The sequence below is a fragment of the Mustela nigripes genome, chromosome 1 (assembly GCF_022355385.1).
Source record: "Mustela nigripes isolate SB6536 chromosome 1, MUSNIG.SB6536, whole genome shotgun sequence".
Lineage (NCBI taxonomy): Eukaryota > Metazoa > Chordata > Mammalia > Carnivora > Mustelidae > Mustela > Mustela nigripes.
The window spans coordinates 108,164,857-108,182,817 of NC_081557.1; the positions used below are offsets into that span (position 1 = coordinate 108,164,857).

Sequence of the window (17,961 nt, forward strand, 5' to 3'; positions counted from 1 at the left end):
TGGGGGAAGGGAGAAGTCGGTAGAGAGGAGGGAGGGACCATATCCGGGAGAGTGGCAGCTTCCGACCAGTGGTCGCGCTTCCGGAGAGGCGCTTCCGGTGGTGGCGGCAGCAGCGGCTGTGGTGGTTCCGGGTGTCTTTGTCCCCCCGGTGTCGCGGCCCTGGCCCGCAGGTGGGTTGGGGGGCCCCCCGCCGCCCCTCTGCCCCTTCGCTCCTCCCCCGGCCGAGGGGCGGCGAGGGCCGGGCAGCAAAGATGCACGGGGCGCGGAAGGGGCCGAGCCCCCCTCCGGACTGCAAGTCCCGTCTCCCTGGCAACGGCCTCGGCCCTGGGGGCGGGCGGGAGGAGGAGAAACCGCGCGCCTTCGTCCTCCCACGGTGGCCCCGCCGCGGCCCGGCCCGGGAGGCCCGGTGTCGGCGGCTGCTGAGGCGGGAGCGAAGGCCCAGGGAGTACCGGAGCAGGAGGGCGGGCGGGCGGGCGCGCTGCCGGCTTCGCGTTCGGCCGGGCCACGGGGCTCCCTTCCCACCAGCCAGTCCGGAGAACAACGGGCCGGGCTTCCGGGGAGAGGGCCCACACCTTCTCCTCTCCGGCACCAGCCTCCTCCATATTTCGCGGCCTTGCGTGGAGCATTTTGGCGGATGTATTTGAATGAATGAATGTCCCTGGGGCCCTTTCCGATCCCCCAGTCTCCCCAAGCATCTGCGGGTGGCGTGGCATCGTGAGAGGAGCGCTAAGCGCTAAGTTGTTGGCGACCTGGGTGCGAGTCTCAGTTTTGTCACTAATTGGTGATGTGACCCTGGGCAAGTCTCAGTCTCTGTGAGCTTCAGTTTCCTTTTCTTTAAAATAGCTTGACAGTATCACCCACCACTAATTTATTGTGAGGGCAGACTGGAACAATGTAAGTTTTGCATTTCCTGCTCTTTATGTTCCCTCCATCTTCTCCATTCATTCCTCCTTCTCACCTTCATTAAGATCCTCTGTTACTTTTTGGGGGTCCGTGGAAAATTCTCTGAGCTGTTAACTTCTTTCTTTTCCAATTAAAGGTTTTTTCTAAGACTCTGAAAGAGGACAACATTCCCAATGTCCCAGTTTAAGCGCCAGCGGATCAACCCGCTTCCAGGGGGACGCAACTTCTCAGGTGATCACCTTTATCCCTGTTTGGCTGCATACTGGGTATTACGTGCTTTGGAGTTCGTCTTTTAAAATGTGGCTCTTGGGGTTTCCCTAGTCAAGTGCAGTTTGCTGCCAGCGTTTCATAGGAAAATAGGAGATGAGCACCGTGGTGGCAAGTGAGACCCTGTGGAGGAGTTGCTTGGAGTCACTTTGCCCTTTGGGTCCACCATACCTTCTCTCTGACTCTAGTGTTGGAAATGGTAGATGCAGCTCCTGGAGATTGCTTCTCTGTCCACATAGGCGCAGCTTCAACATCTCTTTTGGGTCCTCCTCCTGGTTTGCTTACTCCTCCTGTGGCCACAGACCTGTCCCAAAATGCCAGGCACCTTCAGGTAGGTTGGGCACTTTTTCTAGTGAGTTTCGGCACCTGAGACTACCACAGCATGCTTGGGTGCCTGGTGCTTTCATTCCTGCATCCCGTGTTCATCCTCCCTGGTGCTCCTGGCCTGGGCCAGGATGCACGTGCTAGACCCCTTTCTGACTGGGGAGTCCTAAGTTCTGGCTTTAGGGAATTAAAGAGCTGGAAATCCTAGGAGAAGCTTCTGACCTAAGAATCAGTTTGATCTCTTCCTCCTCCTTGCAGTAGATTATGATTGTTATACGTGTGTGTCTCCTTCATGTGACTCTCGATACCATATTTTGTTGAAGCTGGATGGGGTTTGGCTGGAGATGAGATGCTAACGATGGAGTGTGGACAGCTGCTTTCTGTTACTTTCAAACTGCGTTATTCTCTTACAGGGTGGGGAGAAGCAGCGGGTCTTCACTGGCATTGTTACCAGCTTACATGACTACTTCGGGGTAGTAGATGAAGAGGTCTTTTTTCAGCTAAGGTAGGCTTGAGTTTAGTCCCCTCAATGCTTGTTGAATTCAATTCTGTCACGTGCTGGTGGGGCCCCTCTGAAGCCATTGCTTTGCTGTTTTTATGCAAGGTGTGCGAAATCTTGATGGGCAGGGCTTCCTAGGGGCAGTCAAGGTGGCTTGGCCAGGGTCTCTGTCCTGACTGGGTCTCCTGGCTTGTGTGCTGGCAGTGTGGTGAAGGGCCGGCTGCCCCAGCTGGGTGAGAAGGTGCTGGTGAAGGCTGCATACAACCCAGGCCAGGCAGTGCCCTGGAATGCTGTCAAGGTGCAAACGCTCTCCAACCAGGTATGCGTCTTTCTGGCATGTGCATTGGAAAGGGGTGGGAGAGAAGCCCCAGTGTCCTGAAAGCAGGGCAAGAACCTTACTTTTGTCAAGGGGTGCGGCTGCGTGGTGGTGAGCAGATCAACCATGGGATGCCCTGAATTTCCTGGTTACTGTCCTGCAGCCCCTGCTGAAGTCCCCCGCACCTCCCCTTCTCCATGTGGCAGCCCTGGGCCAGAAGCAAGGGATTCTGGGAGCTCAGCCCCAGCTGATCTTCCAGCCTCACCGGATTCCCCCGCTCTTTCCTCAGAAGCGTGCGTACCAGTGGCGTGATGTTGGGATGTGGCTTTATGGGGGTACTCTGGTTGAATGGGGCTGTAACTCTCCAGTTGTTGCTCTCAGAATAGAAGTGGGTACTGCTGTCACTGGAGGAAAGGGGCAGGGAAGTTGGGCAGATATGTAGGTTTTTGAGTCACCAGCCATTTCTTCTCTGTAGCTCTGAGTCTCTTCCAAACATCCCACACACTTCATCTGAGCCACCTGAACAGATTTCCTGCTCGGGGCCCTCACGGACGATTGGATCAAGGCCGAAGGTAAGAGAACGATCAAACAGGGAAGATATTTTATTTGTCTATAGGGGCAGTGTCTCTTTGCCACCTGTTACACTAACATTCTCTTTCTGCAACTAGATCCTGGGCTCTTTCCTCTGAAATAGGCTGATGCATTGAGATATATATGCAAATATTAGAACTTTATAAACCTATTCAGCAAGAAGGAATTTGATGTAGTTCATCTTGCAAAATACCATATTGAATTTTATAATTTTCCCTTTTATTTCTAGTCCTTAAGATGGAGATGCCAAAAATCAAAACTATCCAGAAATAGTAATTGTCCAAAAAAATGTAACTTTATAGTGTATGTATTAATTTCTAGTATAAGATGTTTTTTATACACACTATATACCAGTGTAGCGTGAGAATCCATAGGTTGCAGTCTGCCCAGAAGTCCAGGCCTGTGCCTAGAACATATTGGTAGCTTCATGGCCCATATGTAGCTGACATGGTGGATTTGGGACTTTCGGGGTGTTCTAGGCCATCCTGTGTCACCTGTGAGCTCTGGGGACTGCTGGGAGCAGGCTGCCTGTTCTCTCCAGCTCACGTGTTCCTTCTCTCGCCTTAACTCTGTCCCGAAAAGGTTTTGCTTATATCCCTAGGAGTTAAGCTCTGGATTAGTTTGCTTAAGACCTGTTTTAGTTCTTCTGTCGGTCCTCATTTTAATTTTTTACTAGGGAAAATTGCAAATATAAGCAAAGCAAATAGAAAAGGATGATGAACTCTCATATATTCACCCCCCAGCTTCAATAAGTATCAACATCTTCCATTCTTTTTCATATCTACCTCCATCTACTCCCTGCCGTTTACTTGCTGGTTTTTTGTTTTTGTTTTCTTTTTTAAGATTAAAAATTTTATTGCAAATATTATATAGATTGAAATGCACAAATCTCAACTGGACAATTTTGACATGGGAAATTCCACATAACCCGCACCCCAATTAAGCTCTACAACATTTTCCATCACTCCAGAAAATCCTCTCACATTCAAGTTGTTTTTTGAAGTAAGAACTGTGCTGATAAGGAAAAAATCCCCTTTCTCCAGATGCCAGTAGATTATTACATGATAAGGGCTGAGAAAGCAATCCAGTGTGAACTCTTAAAAGGGCATGGAGGAACACCGAGAAAAAGTTTCTACAAGAGACGCAGCTAGTCTGCTGAAGCTAGTGTTTGTTCCCTTGGGCTAGGTCATTATGAATGCTAACTAGGAGGATGGTCCTGCAATCTAGGATTGTTTCCCACCCTGCCTCCACTACTTGAAACACTGTGTCTGTCCTCAAGTCACTGGTATATTTTGCAAACACCTACACCCCTTGTCCTGTACATCTTCCTGGTCTTCATCTTTCAAGGACTTTCCACCTCTCACATCCTGTGAGTTTATTAAGGGCCTCATCACCCAATCGCAGCAAGTGCCCTGAGGGATAGGGTAGCCTGGGAGGAAATCAATGGTTGCTATTGACTTTCTGCTCTAGGTTCATATTCAGTCTTTCTGTACAGTCATGTGCATTTGATTGTCCTGAACATACCAAGCCCAGTGCAAGGCCTGTGTTACATGACTTTCGCCATCATGCTTCAGTGTCATGGCTTCTAGAGAAAGACATTACCGCTGGCAGGGAGGTACCACTGGCAGTCAGGACAGAGAATCTGCAAAGTAGGAAAGGGGGCAGTAGGAGTTAGGTCACTCTGGGAGAACAGCAATTTACAAAGGAGTCAAGCTATTTGAGCGTTTTGGCTGGAAGCCAAGTTTTATTTTAAATTTCAGGTTTTGGGACGGAGATAACAATGTCCCCGTTGGACTGTCAATACTGAACTACTGAGGTCTTTGGACAGGTGTATCCAGTGGGATGCCATCTCAGTATCCTGCTGAGGCTCCTGAGCTGTCTCCCACTGGTAACTGCTTTCTAATGTGTTCCTGACGATTCACAATAAGGAGAGAAAACTGGCCATTGAATTCCAGGATTCAGTGGGACATCCACTGTCACTAGCGGAGGACAGCATTTACTGAAGAGTTTGCTCCAGTCGTGAGCGAGCTGAAGAGAGCTGTCCGAATGACTGTTAGAAGCCTGGAAGTGCCGACACCCCGGAAAGGCGAGAGTGGAAGGCAGCTTTTGGATGGAGATGCTCATAAACTGGGAAATGGGCCAGGCAGATAGAGAAAAGTTGAAAAACTCTCTGTTAAATGTAATGAGCTTAGATGCCCAGGGCTGGAATGACAAGGGAAGCGAGGCAGGTGGGTCTGAAGGGAAGAGCAGACTAGACTGTGGTCAGTGCCGTACCTGGGCGGGAAGAACTCACAAGTGGTTTTATTTCTCTTGTGAGACCTAGGGGTTTTCCTTTAACAGTCTGGCATTTTATAATGGTCTAAAGGTTTTTCTTTTCTGTTTTTACATCTTGAGCTCATAACGTGGTGATACTATCATAAGTAAATTATTATAGAACATATAAAGTAGTACATGCTATTATGTAATGTTAAAATACTATGAAAATGTGTCACTCCTTTCCCTTTAAAGGTAACCATTCTTAAAGACCTTTAGAAAATAATTTTGAAAAGAGAAATTACTTCTACTTTTTTTTGGTCTGTGTTTTTTTGTGGTCTTTTTATATATACTTTTTAAAATTTAATTTTGATTTTTTTTAAGTTTTAACTTTAGAGTCCAGATTATTTTTATGCATTGTGATTAAACATTTTTTTCCATATTGCAGTGTAATCCTTGTGATTGTTTTAATGGCTGAATGATTATTGTATTTGTTTACTATAAAAGTTTAGGTATTATTGGATATGAATGTGGTTTTTTTACTCTTGGCTTGGAATTTTCAACTATTTATAATGTTTTTCTTTTGAATTAACTTTCTTGGGATAATATTTTCAAGAGTGGAATTACTGGATCAAAGGGTTTGAGTGTTTTTATGACTTTAATGTGTATTGCCAAGGGTTTGTTACGAGAGCTGTCTCTTAATAAAACTTCCTTTATAGAATCCTTTGCATGGTACCATATATGTGTTTCATGTTAAAATTATCAACTAAAATCTTTTCTCATTTAAAAAAATTACATGTTAGCTATAAATTTTAAAGTTCAGAAAAACACAAAAAAGAAAATTATTCATAAGCCTTACTAGTCAGAGGCATCTATCATTAATTCTTTTTTTTTTTAAGATTTCTTTTCTCTTTTTATTTTTTTTGTAAGTGTTATCTGCACCCAATGTGGGGCTTGAACTCACAACCTAGAGATCGAGTCACATGCTTCACCGACTGAGCCAGCCAGGGGCCCCACTTTATTTCTTTTTAGTCTTTTGAAACTTTTTTTTAACAAGGTTGAGGCATTACTGTATCCATACTACCCTGTATGTCTTTTTGCTCACCGTGGGTGGTTTTCTGTTAAAAGGATTTAAATCTCTATTTTAATAACTTTATAACAATGTGTTATGTGGCTGCTAGCAGTGGTTTCTTCATCCATTTCTCTGATGTTGGGGATTCAGATTGTTTGCAGTTCTTTTAGGCCACTTTGTATTAAATTTAAATGTAACAGTGTGGTTTCTTCCTTCTGGTGATGGACCAACCTCCAGCGACGACTATGACTCCAAGAAACGCAAACAGCGGGCTGGTGGAGAGCCTTGGGGTGCTAAGAAACCAAGGCATGACCTGCCTCCTTACCGGGTCCATCTCACTCCCTATACTGTGGACAGGTGAGTGGTGCGGCAGGGGTTGGGGTGGGGGATGGGTGTGTGTGTGTGAGGTTTGCAGTTGGTAACAGTTTCTTGTGGAAATGAGGTACAGTATGTGCAAGAGTAGAAGTGTGTGTGCAGGGTCACCTGCCTAGGACCTTTTTGTTTGTTTCTTAATGGGACAGTTTTTTAATTTCTTTTTTTTTAAGATTTTATTTATTTATTTGACAGACAGAGATCATAAGTAGGCAGAGAGGCAGGCAGAGAGAGAGAGAGAGAGGAGGAAGCAGGCTCCCCGCCAAGCAGAGAGCCCGATGTGGGGCTCGATCCCAGGACCCTGGGATCATGACCTGAGCTGAAGGCAGAGGCTTTAACCCACTGAGCCACCCAGGTGCCCCAGTTTTTAAATTTCTAAATCTCAGATTTTGAGACCAGCATAGTGCCAGTGACATGGGTGCCCTGATAGAACTTCTTTGATTTGATCAGCAGAAATAATGATGCCAGGCTGTTACTAAGGTGCACATTAAAATCCGGGTACCTAATACCATTTCTAATTCAGGTAGAAAGTATAGATCATAGGCACCTTGGGAGTGCCCAGAATGATTTTCCAGGGGACCCCAGAATGATTTCTTGAGCTCTCTAGTGTGTGCAAGGACTCTGGCCCACAGGCTTACCTAGTGCACTTAGGAACTGATTGACTAAGAGGCTGACGGAGTGATTCTGGATGCCATCCAGCAGTGCGGAGGCGGGGCTCTCGCCACTGCCCTGGCAGCAAAGTTCACTTAAGCCCAAGCTGAGGTGAGGGGCAGCCTCTCGGCACCTCTTCCTCGAGGTGGAAAGGAACGAGGGCTGTCACTGTCCTTGCTGGCATCACAGGTTCCTTTCTGCGGGGCCGGGCAGGGCCTCTCCTGTGTCCCACCCTGACCTGCTTGCCTCCCGAGGTATGTCTCCTTGCAGGATAGCATGATCCCCACAGCACGGAGAGGGGTGCATGTAGGGCCTCCTCCCGTCAGCCAGCATGTGACTGCTGCCGGTTAGCCACACACACAGCTGTTGTGTGGAATATCTACGGAAGCCTCTTGTATACACTGTTGTGGTATTTTGCTTTTTCGCTCAGTGTGTCTTAGAATTTATTCCATGCTAACGCTGGTTAGAGGGACCTCATCCTTTTCGGCACCTGTGCAATATTCCACTACATGGATAGACTGTTGATGTCCCTGGTTCTCTTTTCCCATGTTTCAGTCATCCTGAGTTTTGCTCTCATAAACATCCTTCTGCAGACGTCTGTGTGGACAAGTGCTAGTAGTGTACTGAGGTCAGTTCCTAGAGATGGAGTGGGTGGCTCCAAGGGTCTGATTTTAAACTTGGACACCCACTGCCAGTTCTCTCAAAGAGGCTGCGTCGGTGTCCCTTCTCGCCCATGGGGCCTGAAGTGCTCATTTCCCCACTGGCAGTGTTATATTACCCAACTTTTCGATTCTTGTCAGTCCCTTAGGTGAAAAGTGATAGTCCGATTTGTATTTATTTAATTAAAAGTGAGACTGAGCATACGTTCGCAGGCTTTTAAGTCTCCTTTTTCTGGTACCTGTAGATGTCTATTTTCCCAGTTTTCTCTGACTTGGGAACCTTCTTGTGAACATGTCAGTAATTTGTGGGCTCCTCTTCGATCAAAACAGTAAGCCTTAGGCTGTCATATATTGCAAATGCTTTTCTGTTTTTTTCTTTCCCAGTTCGACTTGACTTTGCCATTAGGGGCTGAAACATTTTAGTGGTCAAATCTCATCCATCTTTTTTCTTTTCAGAGATGTCTTCCTTCCCAGATTAGAAAATAATTTGCCCTTTTCCCCCCAAGTCTTTCATAGTTCTATTTTTTAAAATAATTTAGTCTTTGCTCAGCCTGGATACCCTTGCTTTCCTCCTCCAGCCCCAACTGTGACTTCTTAGAGCTCCAGCGCCGCTACCGCAGCCTCCTGGTTCCCTCTGATCTCCTGGCTGTGTGTCTGAGCTGGCTGTCAGCCTTCCCTCTGAGCCAGCCCTTTTCCCTCCATCCTCCAAGCCGCATCCAGGTATCTTCTGAGAAGGAGCCAGCTCCAGATGCTGGTGCTGAACCCATCCCTGCAGACAGTGACCCCACTTATAGTTCTAAGGTGAGTAGACTGGCCTCCTGTCTTGTCCCATGGCGGGAGGAGAAAGCTCTCAAGTGTGTCCCTCACACCGCCCATGCACAGGTACTGCTGCTCTCGTCCCCGGGACTGGAGGAGTTCTATCGTTGTTGCATGCTCTTTGTGGATGACCTGGCTGAGCCGAGGGAGACACCAGAACACCCTCTAAAGCAGATTAAGGTGAGAGCTAGCATCCCTGAGGCAGGAGGCCGTCGTGGGTGGTGGATGGTCAGGCCCTGTCAGATTTGTAGCAGCTTGGCTCCTATTCACGAGCTCACAGAAACAGGGAGCCCTGAGCCGGAATATTGCTATTTCATCAGAAGGACAGCATGGCTCAGGATGTTCTTGTCAGAAAAAGTTACATGGCTGGTGCATGGGTAGAGAGATCCAGCCTCCCCTGCCTCCCACCCCACTCCTCACCACATCCTGCTGCTTTCATTCCCCAGGGGTGGTAGCTGCCTCATGGGGAGAGATCCGTTGTTTTGTTTTGTTTTTTAAAGATTTTATTTATTTGAGAGAATGAGAGAGCAAGCGAGCACAAGAGGGGAGAGGGTTAGAGGGAGAAGCAGACTTCCTGCTGAGTAGGGAGCCCGATGTGGGACTTGATCCTGGGACTCCAGGATCATGACCTGAGCTGAAGGCAGTTGCTTAACCAATTGAGCCACCCAGGCACCCCATGGGTTTTTGTTTTTTAATCTTGCATCCATTTTTGCAGTTTTTGCTGAGCCGGAAAGAAGAAGAAGCAGTGCTGGTTGGGGGTGAGTGGTCTCCCTCTCTGGATGGCCTCGACCCCAAGGGCGACCCGCAGGTGCTAGTCCGCACGGCCATCCGCTGTGCGCAAGCCCAGACTGGCATTGACTTGAGCGCCTGCACGAAGTGGTGAGTGGCTGCCCCAGGCTTGTCTGTGTGTGGTCTGTTGTATAGGCGAGACTTTAGGAGGCCGAGTTCCTGTGCCTTTCTGACCTGTGAGTGCTCTTCTCTTCTCCGGTCCTACCTCATCCCTCTCTCCAGCACTTGCAGATGGTTATCCCAATCATGAGCACGAGTAGGAATGTGTGTGGGTGTCAAGGGTCAGCGAACCCTCTAAAGCTCATCCCATGCGATCCCTCAGCCACGTTTAGTGGTCCTTCGTGCTAGGAGCACCCTGGATAGGCACTGTCTGCGTACTCACTGCGGCCCATTTGATGAACCATTTTCTGAGGACTTGGTCTCTTGCGTTCATATTTTCAAAGCTGCGCGTGCAGTATGTGCTCAGTAAATGTTGATGGAAACTGAAGCAACTGCTTGCGAAGGTTGTGGGTCAGTACTTCCTTTTTCCTTTCGCTGCGAGCAGGTGGCGCTTTGCGGAGTTTCAGTACCTGCAGCCGGGTCCCCCGAGGCGGCTCCAGACTGTGGTGGTGTACCTGCCTGACGTCTGGACCATCATGCCTACTTTGGAAGAGTGGGAGGCCCTGTGCCAGCAGAAAGCTGCAGAGGCAGCTGCCCCAACCCAAGAGGTGTCTGGGGTAAGGCTGAGCCCTGCGGACCAGTGGGCAGAGTAGGTGCCCTGACCTCCGGACCCAGGCGGTCACAGCTCTCGGCTTTTGTCACAGGACACAGAGCCTCTGGAGCAGATAGCTGACATATCAGAGCCAGTAGCCGACACCTCTAAACAGAACGCAGAGAATCCAGAGGCCACCGCGCAGCAGGAAGTGGACACCGATCTCCCAGAGGCGCCCCCACCTCCTCTAGAACCTGCCGTCATGGCACGCCCTGGCTGTGTCAACCTGTCCCTACATAGTATTGTGGAGGACCGGAGGCCAAAAGAAAGGATCTCCTTTGAAGTAGGTGTAGGAGTCTGGGGAGGCTGTGTGGGAGGGCATATGAGATGGCAGGGCTTGGAACATTACCTTCTTCCTGATGCTCACGGACTTGTGCTGCCTCTTCCCTAAGGTGATGGTGTTGGCTGAGCTGTTTCTGGAGATGCTGCAGAGGGATTTTGGGTATAGGATTTATAAGATGCTGCTGAGCCTTCCTGAAAAGGTGGTGGCCCCGCCTGAACCTGAGAAGGAGGAGGCGGCCAAGGAAGAAGAAACAGTCAAGGAAGAGGCTGCCAAGGAGGCCAAGGATGAGGTACAGAGTGAGGGCACGGCTGCCGAGTCAGACGCCCCCCCGGTGAGTACCTCTGCTGCCCGCGCGAGAACTGGGGCTGCACGTGGGAGTGCCGTGTGGATGCGGGTGCTGCCGGGGGCCCCGTGGGTTTCCTCTCACTGCCTGCATGCACCTTGTCCCACCACTGCATGGCCACTTGGCTAGGAGCCGGTGTGTGGCTAGAGGTGTGCCCCACTAGAAGGACAGTGGGGCTGGAAGCGAGGCTGGCAGGCCACGGTGGCACCGAAGCCTCCACTAATTGTGCCGTGAGGACAGGTGTTTTGGCTACTCGATGGTTAAGTGGAACGCTGCATTTTCTTTTTAAAGGTTTTATTTGTCAGAGAGAGAGAGAGCACAAGGACGGGGAGCGGCAGGCAGGAGGAGAAGCAGGTTTCCTGCTTCCTCCTGAGCAGGGAGCCCAAATGCAGGACTCAGTCCCGGAACCCTGGGATCATGACCTGAACCGAAGGCAGACACTTAACAACTGAGCCACCCAGCCATCCCATAGAACACTGCATTTTCTTAACGCTTTACAAAAGCAGATGGGTCTATCTCTTGCCTAAATCCTGTCGAGTAAATTTAATTTCTGACAGGACTGAGATTGAGTCCTACAGAGAATCCCAGGTTCCTGGGAATTGCCTTAGTTCACTCTGAATCTCTTGTCACAGAATGCTGTAAACGAGACCGTGTAGACAGAACCCTTCTGGACACGGTCGGTGGGCAGATGTCAGCTCTTATCCTTGTTAGCAGTTCCAGGTAACTGTTCTCATCTCTTGCTTTGCTTCCAGAAGGAAGATGGGCTTTTGCCCAAACCTCCATCTTCTGGGGGAGAGGAAGAAGAGAAACCCCGGGGTGAGGCATCCGAGGACCTCTGTGAGATGGCCCTCGACCCAGAGCTGCTCCTCCTGAGGGATGATGGCGAAGAGGAGTTCGGTATGTGCCTGCCTTGCGGAGCGGCCGCCCGGCTTTGCAGCTGGTGCTCGCCTGTCCCAGCTGTGCGTCTGGGCCCGAGGGTGAGGGTGGGGGGCCCCCCCTGCTCCACGCTTACCTCAGGCTTCCTGTAGCAGGAGCCAAGCTGGAGGATTCGGAGGTCCGGTCGGTTGCCTCAAACCAATCAGAGATGGAGTTCTCTTCTCTTCAGGACATGGTGAGACCTCTTTCCTGATCCCCCTGCCCCACTGACATACAGTGAAGCTAAGCAAGGCCTGGGACTCAGTCCTGGGAGACGGAGACTTTACCATAGAACTTCTGGCACCCTCTGACTGACAAAAGACAAAATGTGGTTCTTGGCTCATGGAGCAGGGCTCCCATGGGATCCAGGACACCTCCTTGTCTCCGCCCGGGTGCCTCTGAGTGAGGTACCCGATGTCGGTGCCCAAGCCACTCCTCCATGGGACAACCCCTGGTGCGGCAGAGGTTGCATGGAGGTCATACTGGTGGTCCTGTCTCCAGATGGAAGGGGCACCCGTTTGTGATCGTGTCCGCTCGTTTTTCGGAGGGCTACGTCCTGGGCGATTTCACCATTTTGAGGTCAGTCTGAAAATCTTTTTCGTCCTTGTCTCTTTTGCAGCCCAAGGAGCTGGACCCCTCTGCTGTGCTCCCTTTGGACTGTCTTCTTGCTTTTGTCTTCTTTGATGCCAACTGGTGTGGCTACTTGCACCGGCGAGACTTGGAGAGGATCCTGCTCACCCTTGGGCTCCGGCTCAGTGCAGAGCAGGTACCGCCCCCCCATCCCCCAAGTTCCTCTGAGCCAGCCTCCCCTGACAGCCGAGCGCGTTCTGGCCTGCTGCGGGGGGCTCGGGGTGCCGTCGGGCCACGGGCTCCTGCGCTCTTGTCAGGGGCTATCTTGGCTGTGGGTGTTCTCTAGGCCAAACAGCTGGTCAGCAGGGTGGTGACCCAGAACGTCTGCCAGTACCGGAGCCTTCAGTACAGCCGGCAGGAGGGTCCAGACGGCGGGCTGCCCGAGGAGGTGCTCTTGGGTGCGTCCTGCTGCCCTGTGCCTTCCAGGGTGGAGGGGCGGGGCCGGCTGCTCTCTCTTCTGCAGAGCCGAGCCTTCACTCTTCTCGTGGCCCCTTCTAGGAAACTTGGACCTGCTGCCTCCTTCGGGGAAAAGCATGAAGGCGGCGGGTGCCACCCCCACGGAACACAAAGGCCTGGTGTCCCACAACGGCAGCCTGATCAATGTGGGGAACCTGCTGCAGCGTGCAGAGCAGCAGGACAGCGGACGGCTCTATCTGGAGAACAAGATTCACACACTGGAACTGAAGCTGGGTGAGTGGCCTACGGCCACAGGGACTCAGCCCAGAGGGGATTCGCAGATGCGTGTGTCTGGAGACCAGGAGGGGTCCCGCTGCTCACACTTCAGGCCTCTTGCCCTGGGCTGTGGTGCTTAACTTAGCAGCAGTCTGTCTGCCATTTCCCCCCACCAGAGGAGAGCCATAACCGGTTTTCGGCCACGGAGGTCACGAACAAGACACTGGCGGCAGAAATGCAGGAGCTCCGGGGCCGGCTGGCCGAGGCTGAGGAGACAGCCCGGACGGCTGAGCGCCAGAAGAACCAGCTGCAGCGACTGCTCCAGGAGTTCCGGAGGCGCCTGACCCCGCTGCAGCTGGAGATGCAGCGGATGGTTGAGAAGGTGAGCCTCCCTCGGGAGAGCTGGATGGCTGGGCGCCCTGTTGGGAGGCAGCCGGCCATGGTGTCCCACCCGGGTGCGTTGCTGCTGCAGCCTGGTCTCAGTGCGGAGTGTCGGTGGGCCTCCCCTTGGGCCCTTCCTCCTCGAGTCCTCTCTCATTCCAGGCGGACAGCTGGGTAGAGAAGGAGGAGCCAGCACCTAGCAACTGAGGGGCCTGGCGCAGGAGCTGCCCTCCCGGGAGGTCGGCGATGGAGCCTGCTGACATTAGAGCCCTTTTGGTTCCAGAAAGAAGCTGGAGCAGGACCTGGGAGCCATAGGCAGGGGTGGCTGACCCCTGTGCTCAGCCTCCATAGAGGAGCTCAGGCCATCAGGGTGGGGTCTGTGCTATGTGCGACGGATGCGTGGGGAACCCCGGTTCCACTTAACAACTAAATCCAACACCTTCTGCACCCCTCGAATGTCATTTTGCCCTCCACCTTGGGATTTCTCCTGGGGCCCTTTAGTCTTGTGCTTTCTCCTGTCCTCTTCCAGTTTAGAATAAGACAGGGGAGGGAAAGGCTTTTCAGATATGTCATTAAGGTCTGATGCCAATAAACTGAAGAAACAGCCATGGAATCTGGTCGGGGCTGAGCCCTCCCTCTGGATGGCACAGGTCCTGCTAGGTGCAGGAGCAGGTTCTTGGGGGAAGGGTCTCCCCTTGGCTGTCGCAGGAATGGAGTCCGTGCTAGTGAACTCTTGGTGTTGGGCTGTGTCTGCCAGAGAGCCCTGTGTTCCAGCCACCCCAGACTTGCCAGAAGAAACCAGCACCTCCCCATGTTCAGAATGTGGTATTGGCTCTGGCCCAGCCTTTTTCCCTGTTCCCCCATAAGTCTTTCCATAATCCGTGGTTTCAGTTTGACTTTGTATATAAAGTTGGTCTTTTTTTTTTTTTCTTTGGCTTTTTGTTTTTTAAATAAACCAAAGTCAAAAACAAGCCACGTGTCCTCCATAGCTCTTCCCTTTTTCCTCTTCTAGGTGGTCCTGTGCTGCCCCCTTTCTCCCAGCCCTCCTTCCAGATGGTGGGGCGGGGCAGTGGGAAGGGCTGCCCCCCCCCCCCGGCTGCCCCGCCCCTCCGCCCCGTGCTCTTGGGCCCCGCCGCCTGCTGGTGGAGAGAGGCAATGCGGCAGGGGTGCTCAACGGGGCAGCACAAGTCTGACACCCAGGGTGGCTCTCAGTCACAGCACAGTAACAGCTGGCGATTTTATTGAAAACTTCATTTGAAAAAATAAAATTACAAGTATTTCGGGGAGACAAACCCACTATTCTGACTCAGACCTGTGAGGGTGTGACATTTGTGCGGTTGGTAGCTGAATGACACAAGCTGAGTTGTGTTTCCTAAGGAATCTACAAGGCTTGGGGCTCTTCTCTGCACTTGGACAGAGGCGGGCTAAACCAGTTTTTGTGGTGCTGGGAGGCTGGAGTGAGGGGTCTGTCCGGGCTGGGGGAACCGCAGCTCTTCTGTTCCCCATGGCAGTGTCTTGGGCCTCTTCAGAAAAAAGGAGTCTGAAGCGGAAAGGCAGTGAGGGCAGGTGGACTCCCCAGGATGGATCTTTGGAGGTAGATGTGATCACGCCCATGCAAGCAAGGCTAAGACCTCAGGTGAACAGACAGAGCCTGTGCCTTTGAAGGCTGGAAGCTGGCTCAGGCCCTAAGCCAGGATGCCCTCTGGACGGTTCTTTTGGAAATCAGAAGGCCCCCGGGCTTTCTCTGCCCTGCTTACCGTCTGGGCTCTTGCTATGGGTGGGGGGGCTGGCAGCCTGCTTGGGGCTCCTGGTGCCAGGCTCACTGCAGAGGGTCAGTGAGGTAGAGTGGAGTCCCTGTATGTCTCTCGGGAGGGTCTTCTGCTGGCTGACGCCTGAGCCTAAGCTTGACAAGGGCAAAAACCATACAGGTTGACTTGTGTCCCAGGTGTCTTCAAAAGAGTGGCAGGGACTCAGTCATCAGCCACAATGGAGAGGGCTCTGAGCTCGCTCAGTCTGGCTTCGTTTTCCCTCTCCCGCTGCTCATCAGGGTTGCCGGGCTGGTCAAGCTGCTGGGTCAAGTCTCCGAAGATCTTCTGCATTTCAGAGTAGTACCCAACCTGCGGACGACGAGGTTGGCAGGTGCTGGGCTCCTGGCGTACCAGGACCCATGGCCTTGCACCCTACTAGGCACAGCAGGACAGGAGGGGCCAGAGAACATCCTAGAGGCTGGCACGCTGCTGTTCCCTCAAGCAGAGCACCCACGCTGAGTGAAGGGGGCTGGTTTCCACTTCTCCCTCCATCACTGCCCCTGCCCTCAGCCTGTCTCCTGAAACTGTGTGGCCAGCAGGGAGACTGAAGCTGTCGCCCCCAGCCCCTCGGGAACACCCACTGCTGCAGCCAGGATGGTAGTAAGTCAAAGGAGGTGGGAAGCAGCGGGTCCTTGGTGAGGTGAAGGAGGGGGTTCTGCCTCCAAGCCTTCCAGGCAGCTGAGGGGCAGAGGGTGCTGTGCAGGGAGGTGGAGGAGGCCCAAGGCCGGGGTGGGGGAATTAGCCCCTAGGACACCTAGGCAGGTCCTGGGAAAACCAGGGAGGCAGGCACTGACTAGACGCTGCTTTAGCGGAGCTAGAAGCCGGACACCTTCATCCAGAGGAGGAAGGGTGTGGCGGGCCCCCAGAGCTCCGGGAGTCCATCTGAGAAGGAAAGGCGAGGAAGGGGACCCTCCCTAGCCGTCTGTTACTTCCTGAGCTGTCCCGCTGTCGACAGGTGGCACCACGTACTCAGCGTTACCTCGGCTGTGTGGCTCCGAAGGCAGGGCTCAGAGCCCAGCGCGTTGCCCGTGCCTGCATGTATGGCATCAGGGCTGACGGGAGAGCCGCATGGCAGGGGAGTGCGGGCGAGCTGACGCATGGGGGCGACCCACCAGCAGGTCACAGCCAGCCGCCAGCTGCTCAGACCCAGCACCTTTTCCAGGGGCCACTTCTGCCTCAGTCTCCACCTCATGATCAAAGGCAAACACCTACTTTAATGAAAACGATTCATGCTCTTCAAAACACTACTTGGACACCCCTAAGTCATGTCACCTCCAGCTTCAAGCTGTCTCTGGGGAGAGCCCAGAGTGCTAGTACCGCAAGGCAAGGCAGAGCAAGTTTGGGGACAGGGTTGTGGCTCAGGTGCTTCTGAGGGAGTGTCTCCCGCACTCCCACAGCTGGATATCCACTGTGTGGAGGGGGGAGCTAAATGAAGGTGTGCCCATGGGCCTGAACTCATGCTGGGGGAAGGCAGGGGCTGGCCCGCCCGGCCCCCCACTCCCTGCCCCAGAGCCGCACTGCGAAGGCTGAGTCACTGGGAATGCTCACTTCTCTAGTGACTAATGGCAGCAACAGCCTCGGGAGGGGGAGGCTGGTGCCGAGGAGGCAGCAAACAGCCCCCAGCCACCCCACTGCCTGGTTACAGGGCTACCCTTTGCCCCTCTGGGCACCCTGGAGTGTCCTACTGTGAATAGAATGGAGGGGGCAGGCAGCACGTGGCGGAGTGGGGGTGGGGAGCAGGGGCGGTGGTGGCGCAGGACGGGGAAGGCAGGGGTCTCCTTAAACACATTCCTCCACGGGGCCAGGGCTGAACTGCTGGAAGGAAGCCCTCACCTCTAGGGGCAATGCTCTGGGGGCGGGTGCAGAGCCCCTCACTTGTGTAAGTTCAATGTTCTGCCTCATTTCTCCCTAGCGACCCAGAACATTGTCACTAACAAGGTCCAGCTCCACCATCAACCCTGCTCAGGGTTTCGGAGCCCAGGTGGGCAGCCCCATACGTTTGGGTAGCGTCCAAAGACAGTAAACTGGGGAGGCGGAATCCCGTCTTCGGTGCGCCTGTGCCTGTTGACTGCAAGGAATGAATGTATCCACTGGAGGGCGCCAGACACCCAGGCCAAAAGCAGAAGTGGCCTGGAAGTGGCTGAGCCTCGAGCTTTGCTAGTGACGGGGAACTGAGGGAAAAGCAGCAGCGTGCTGAGCTCCTGCCGCAGGTTGGGGGTCCCACCTGGCGCAGACCTCTTGGCTTTGGCACCTTGACATTTTCTCTTACAAATGGGGAGAAAAATCCCTGCTAATGGCTTGAATGGCAGGTGAGGAGGACAGGAGCTCTGTGCTACATTCTGTGTCCTTACACCCGAGGAGTGGGAGACAGGGTCTTAGCCTGTGTCCAATCCTCTAGCAGCCCGACCAGGGTGCTATTCCCACACTGTCACGCACACCCAGCCTGGGGCCAGCTTGCCGTTCTGGAAGGCACACCATGGCTGGGTGCCCTCCCCAGGGTTCAGACACCCCTCCAGGGGCAGCTAGACGTCAGGCCACCCTGCAGTACCTGCCTAATGAAGGGGAGTAAAGAGTGGGGAAGTGCAGACACAGGGTATTGAGCAAGGTGCCTTCCCCCTGTAGGCCTCTGTGGCTGGCTGAGCACGCCATGCTGAGAACCTGCCTGC

General features: G+C 52.8%; 2 protein-coding genes across 5 annotated transcripts in view; one reads left to right on the plus strand and one right to left on the minus strand.

Moving 5' to 3' along the window:
• The first annotated feature begins 20 nt into the window (after window positions 1-20).
• CCAR2 (cell cycle and apoptosis regulator 2) lies at window positions 21-14,458 on the plus strand. Of its 3 annotated transcripts, none has more exons than XM_059371629.1 (21): window positions 21-170; window positions 1,040-1,134; window positions 1,410-1,501; window positions 1,908-1,999; window positions 2,198-2,312; window positions 2,473-2,602; window positions 2,785-2,881; window positions 6,463-6,582; window positions 8,486-8,708; window positions 8,790-8,903; window positions 9,439-9,602; window positions 10,057-10,228; window positions 10,316-10,546; window positions 10,656-10,877; window positions 11,642-11,786; window positions 11,921-12,000; window positions 12,424-12,570; window positions 12,721-12,832; window positions 12,933-13,124; window positions 13,283-13,488; window positions 13,650-14,458. In XM_059371629.1, the coding sequence occupies exons 2-21, from the start codon at window positions 1,077-1,079 to the stop codon at window positions 13,692-13,694; spliced, it is 2,757 nt and encodes a 918-aa protein (XP_059227612.1). In that variant the 5' UTR covers window positions 21-170; window positions 1,040-1,076; the 3' UTR covers window positions 13,695-14,458. The 3 variants fall into 3 exon arrangements, with proteins under 3 accessions (XP_059227612.1, XP_059227593.1, XP_059227603.1); XM_059371610.1 differs by having other exon boundaries at window positions 22-170; window positions 11,918-12,000; XM_059371620.1 differs by lacking the exon at window positions 21-170 and adding an exon at window positions 492-894 and having other exon boundaries at window positions 11,918-12,000.
• A 252-nt stretch (window positions 14,459-14,710) lies between these two features.
• Window positions 14,711-17,961, minus strand: part of BIN3 (bridging integrator 3) — a 42,315-nt gene continuing 39,064 nt past the window's right edge. For both annotated transcript variants that reach the window (XM_059371637.1, XM_059371648.1), the window contains one exon: window positions 14,711-15,604. In XM_059371637.1, the coding sequence (XP_059227620.1) occupies window positions 15,458-15,604 (147 nt within the window). In that variant the 3' untranslated portion in view covers window positions 14,711-15,457. The remainder of the gene's footprint in view (window positions 15,605-17,961) is intronic.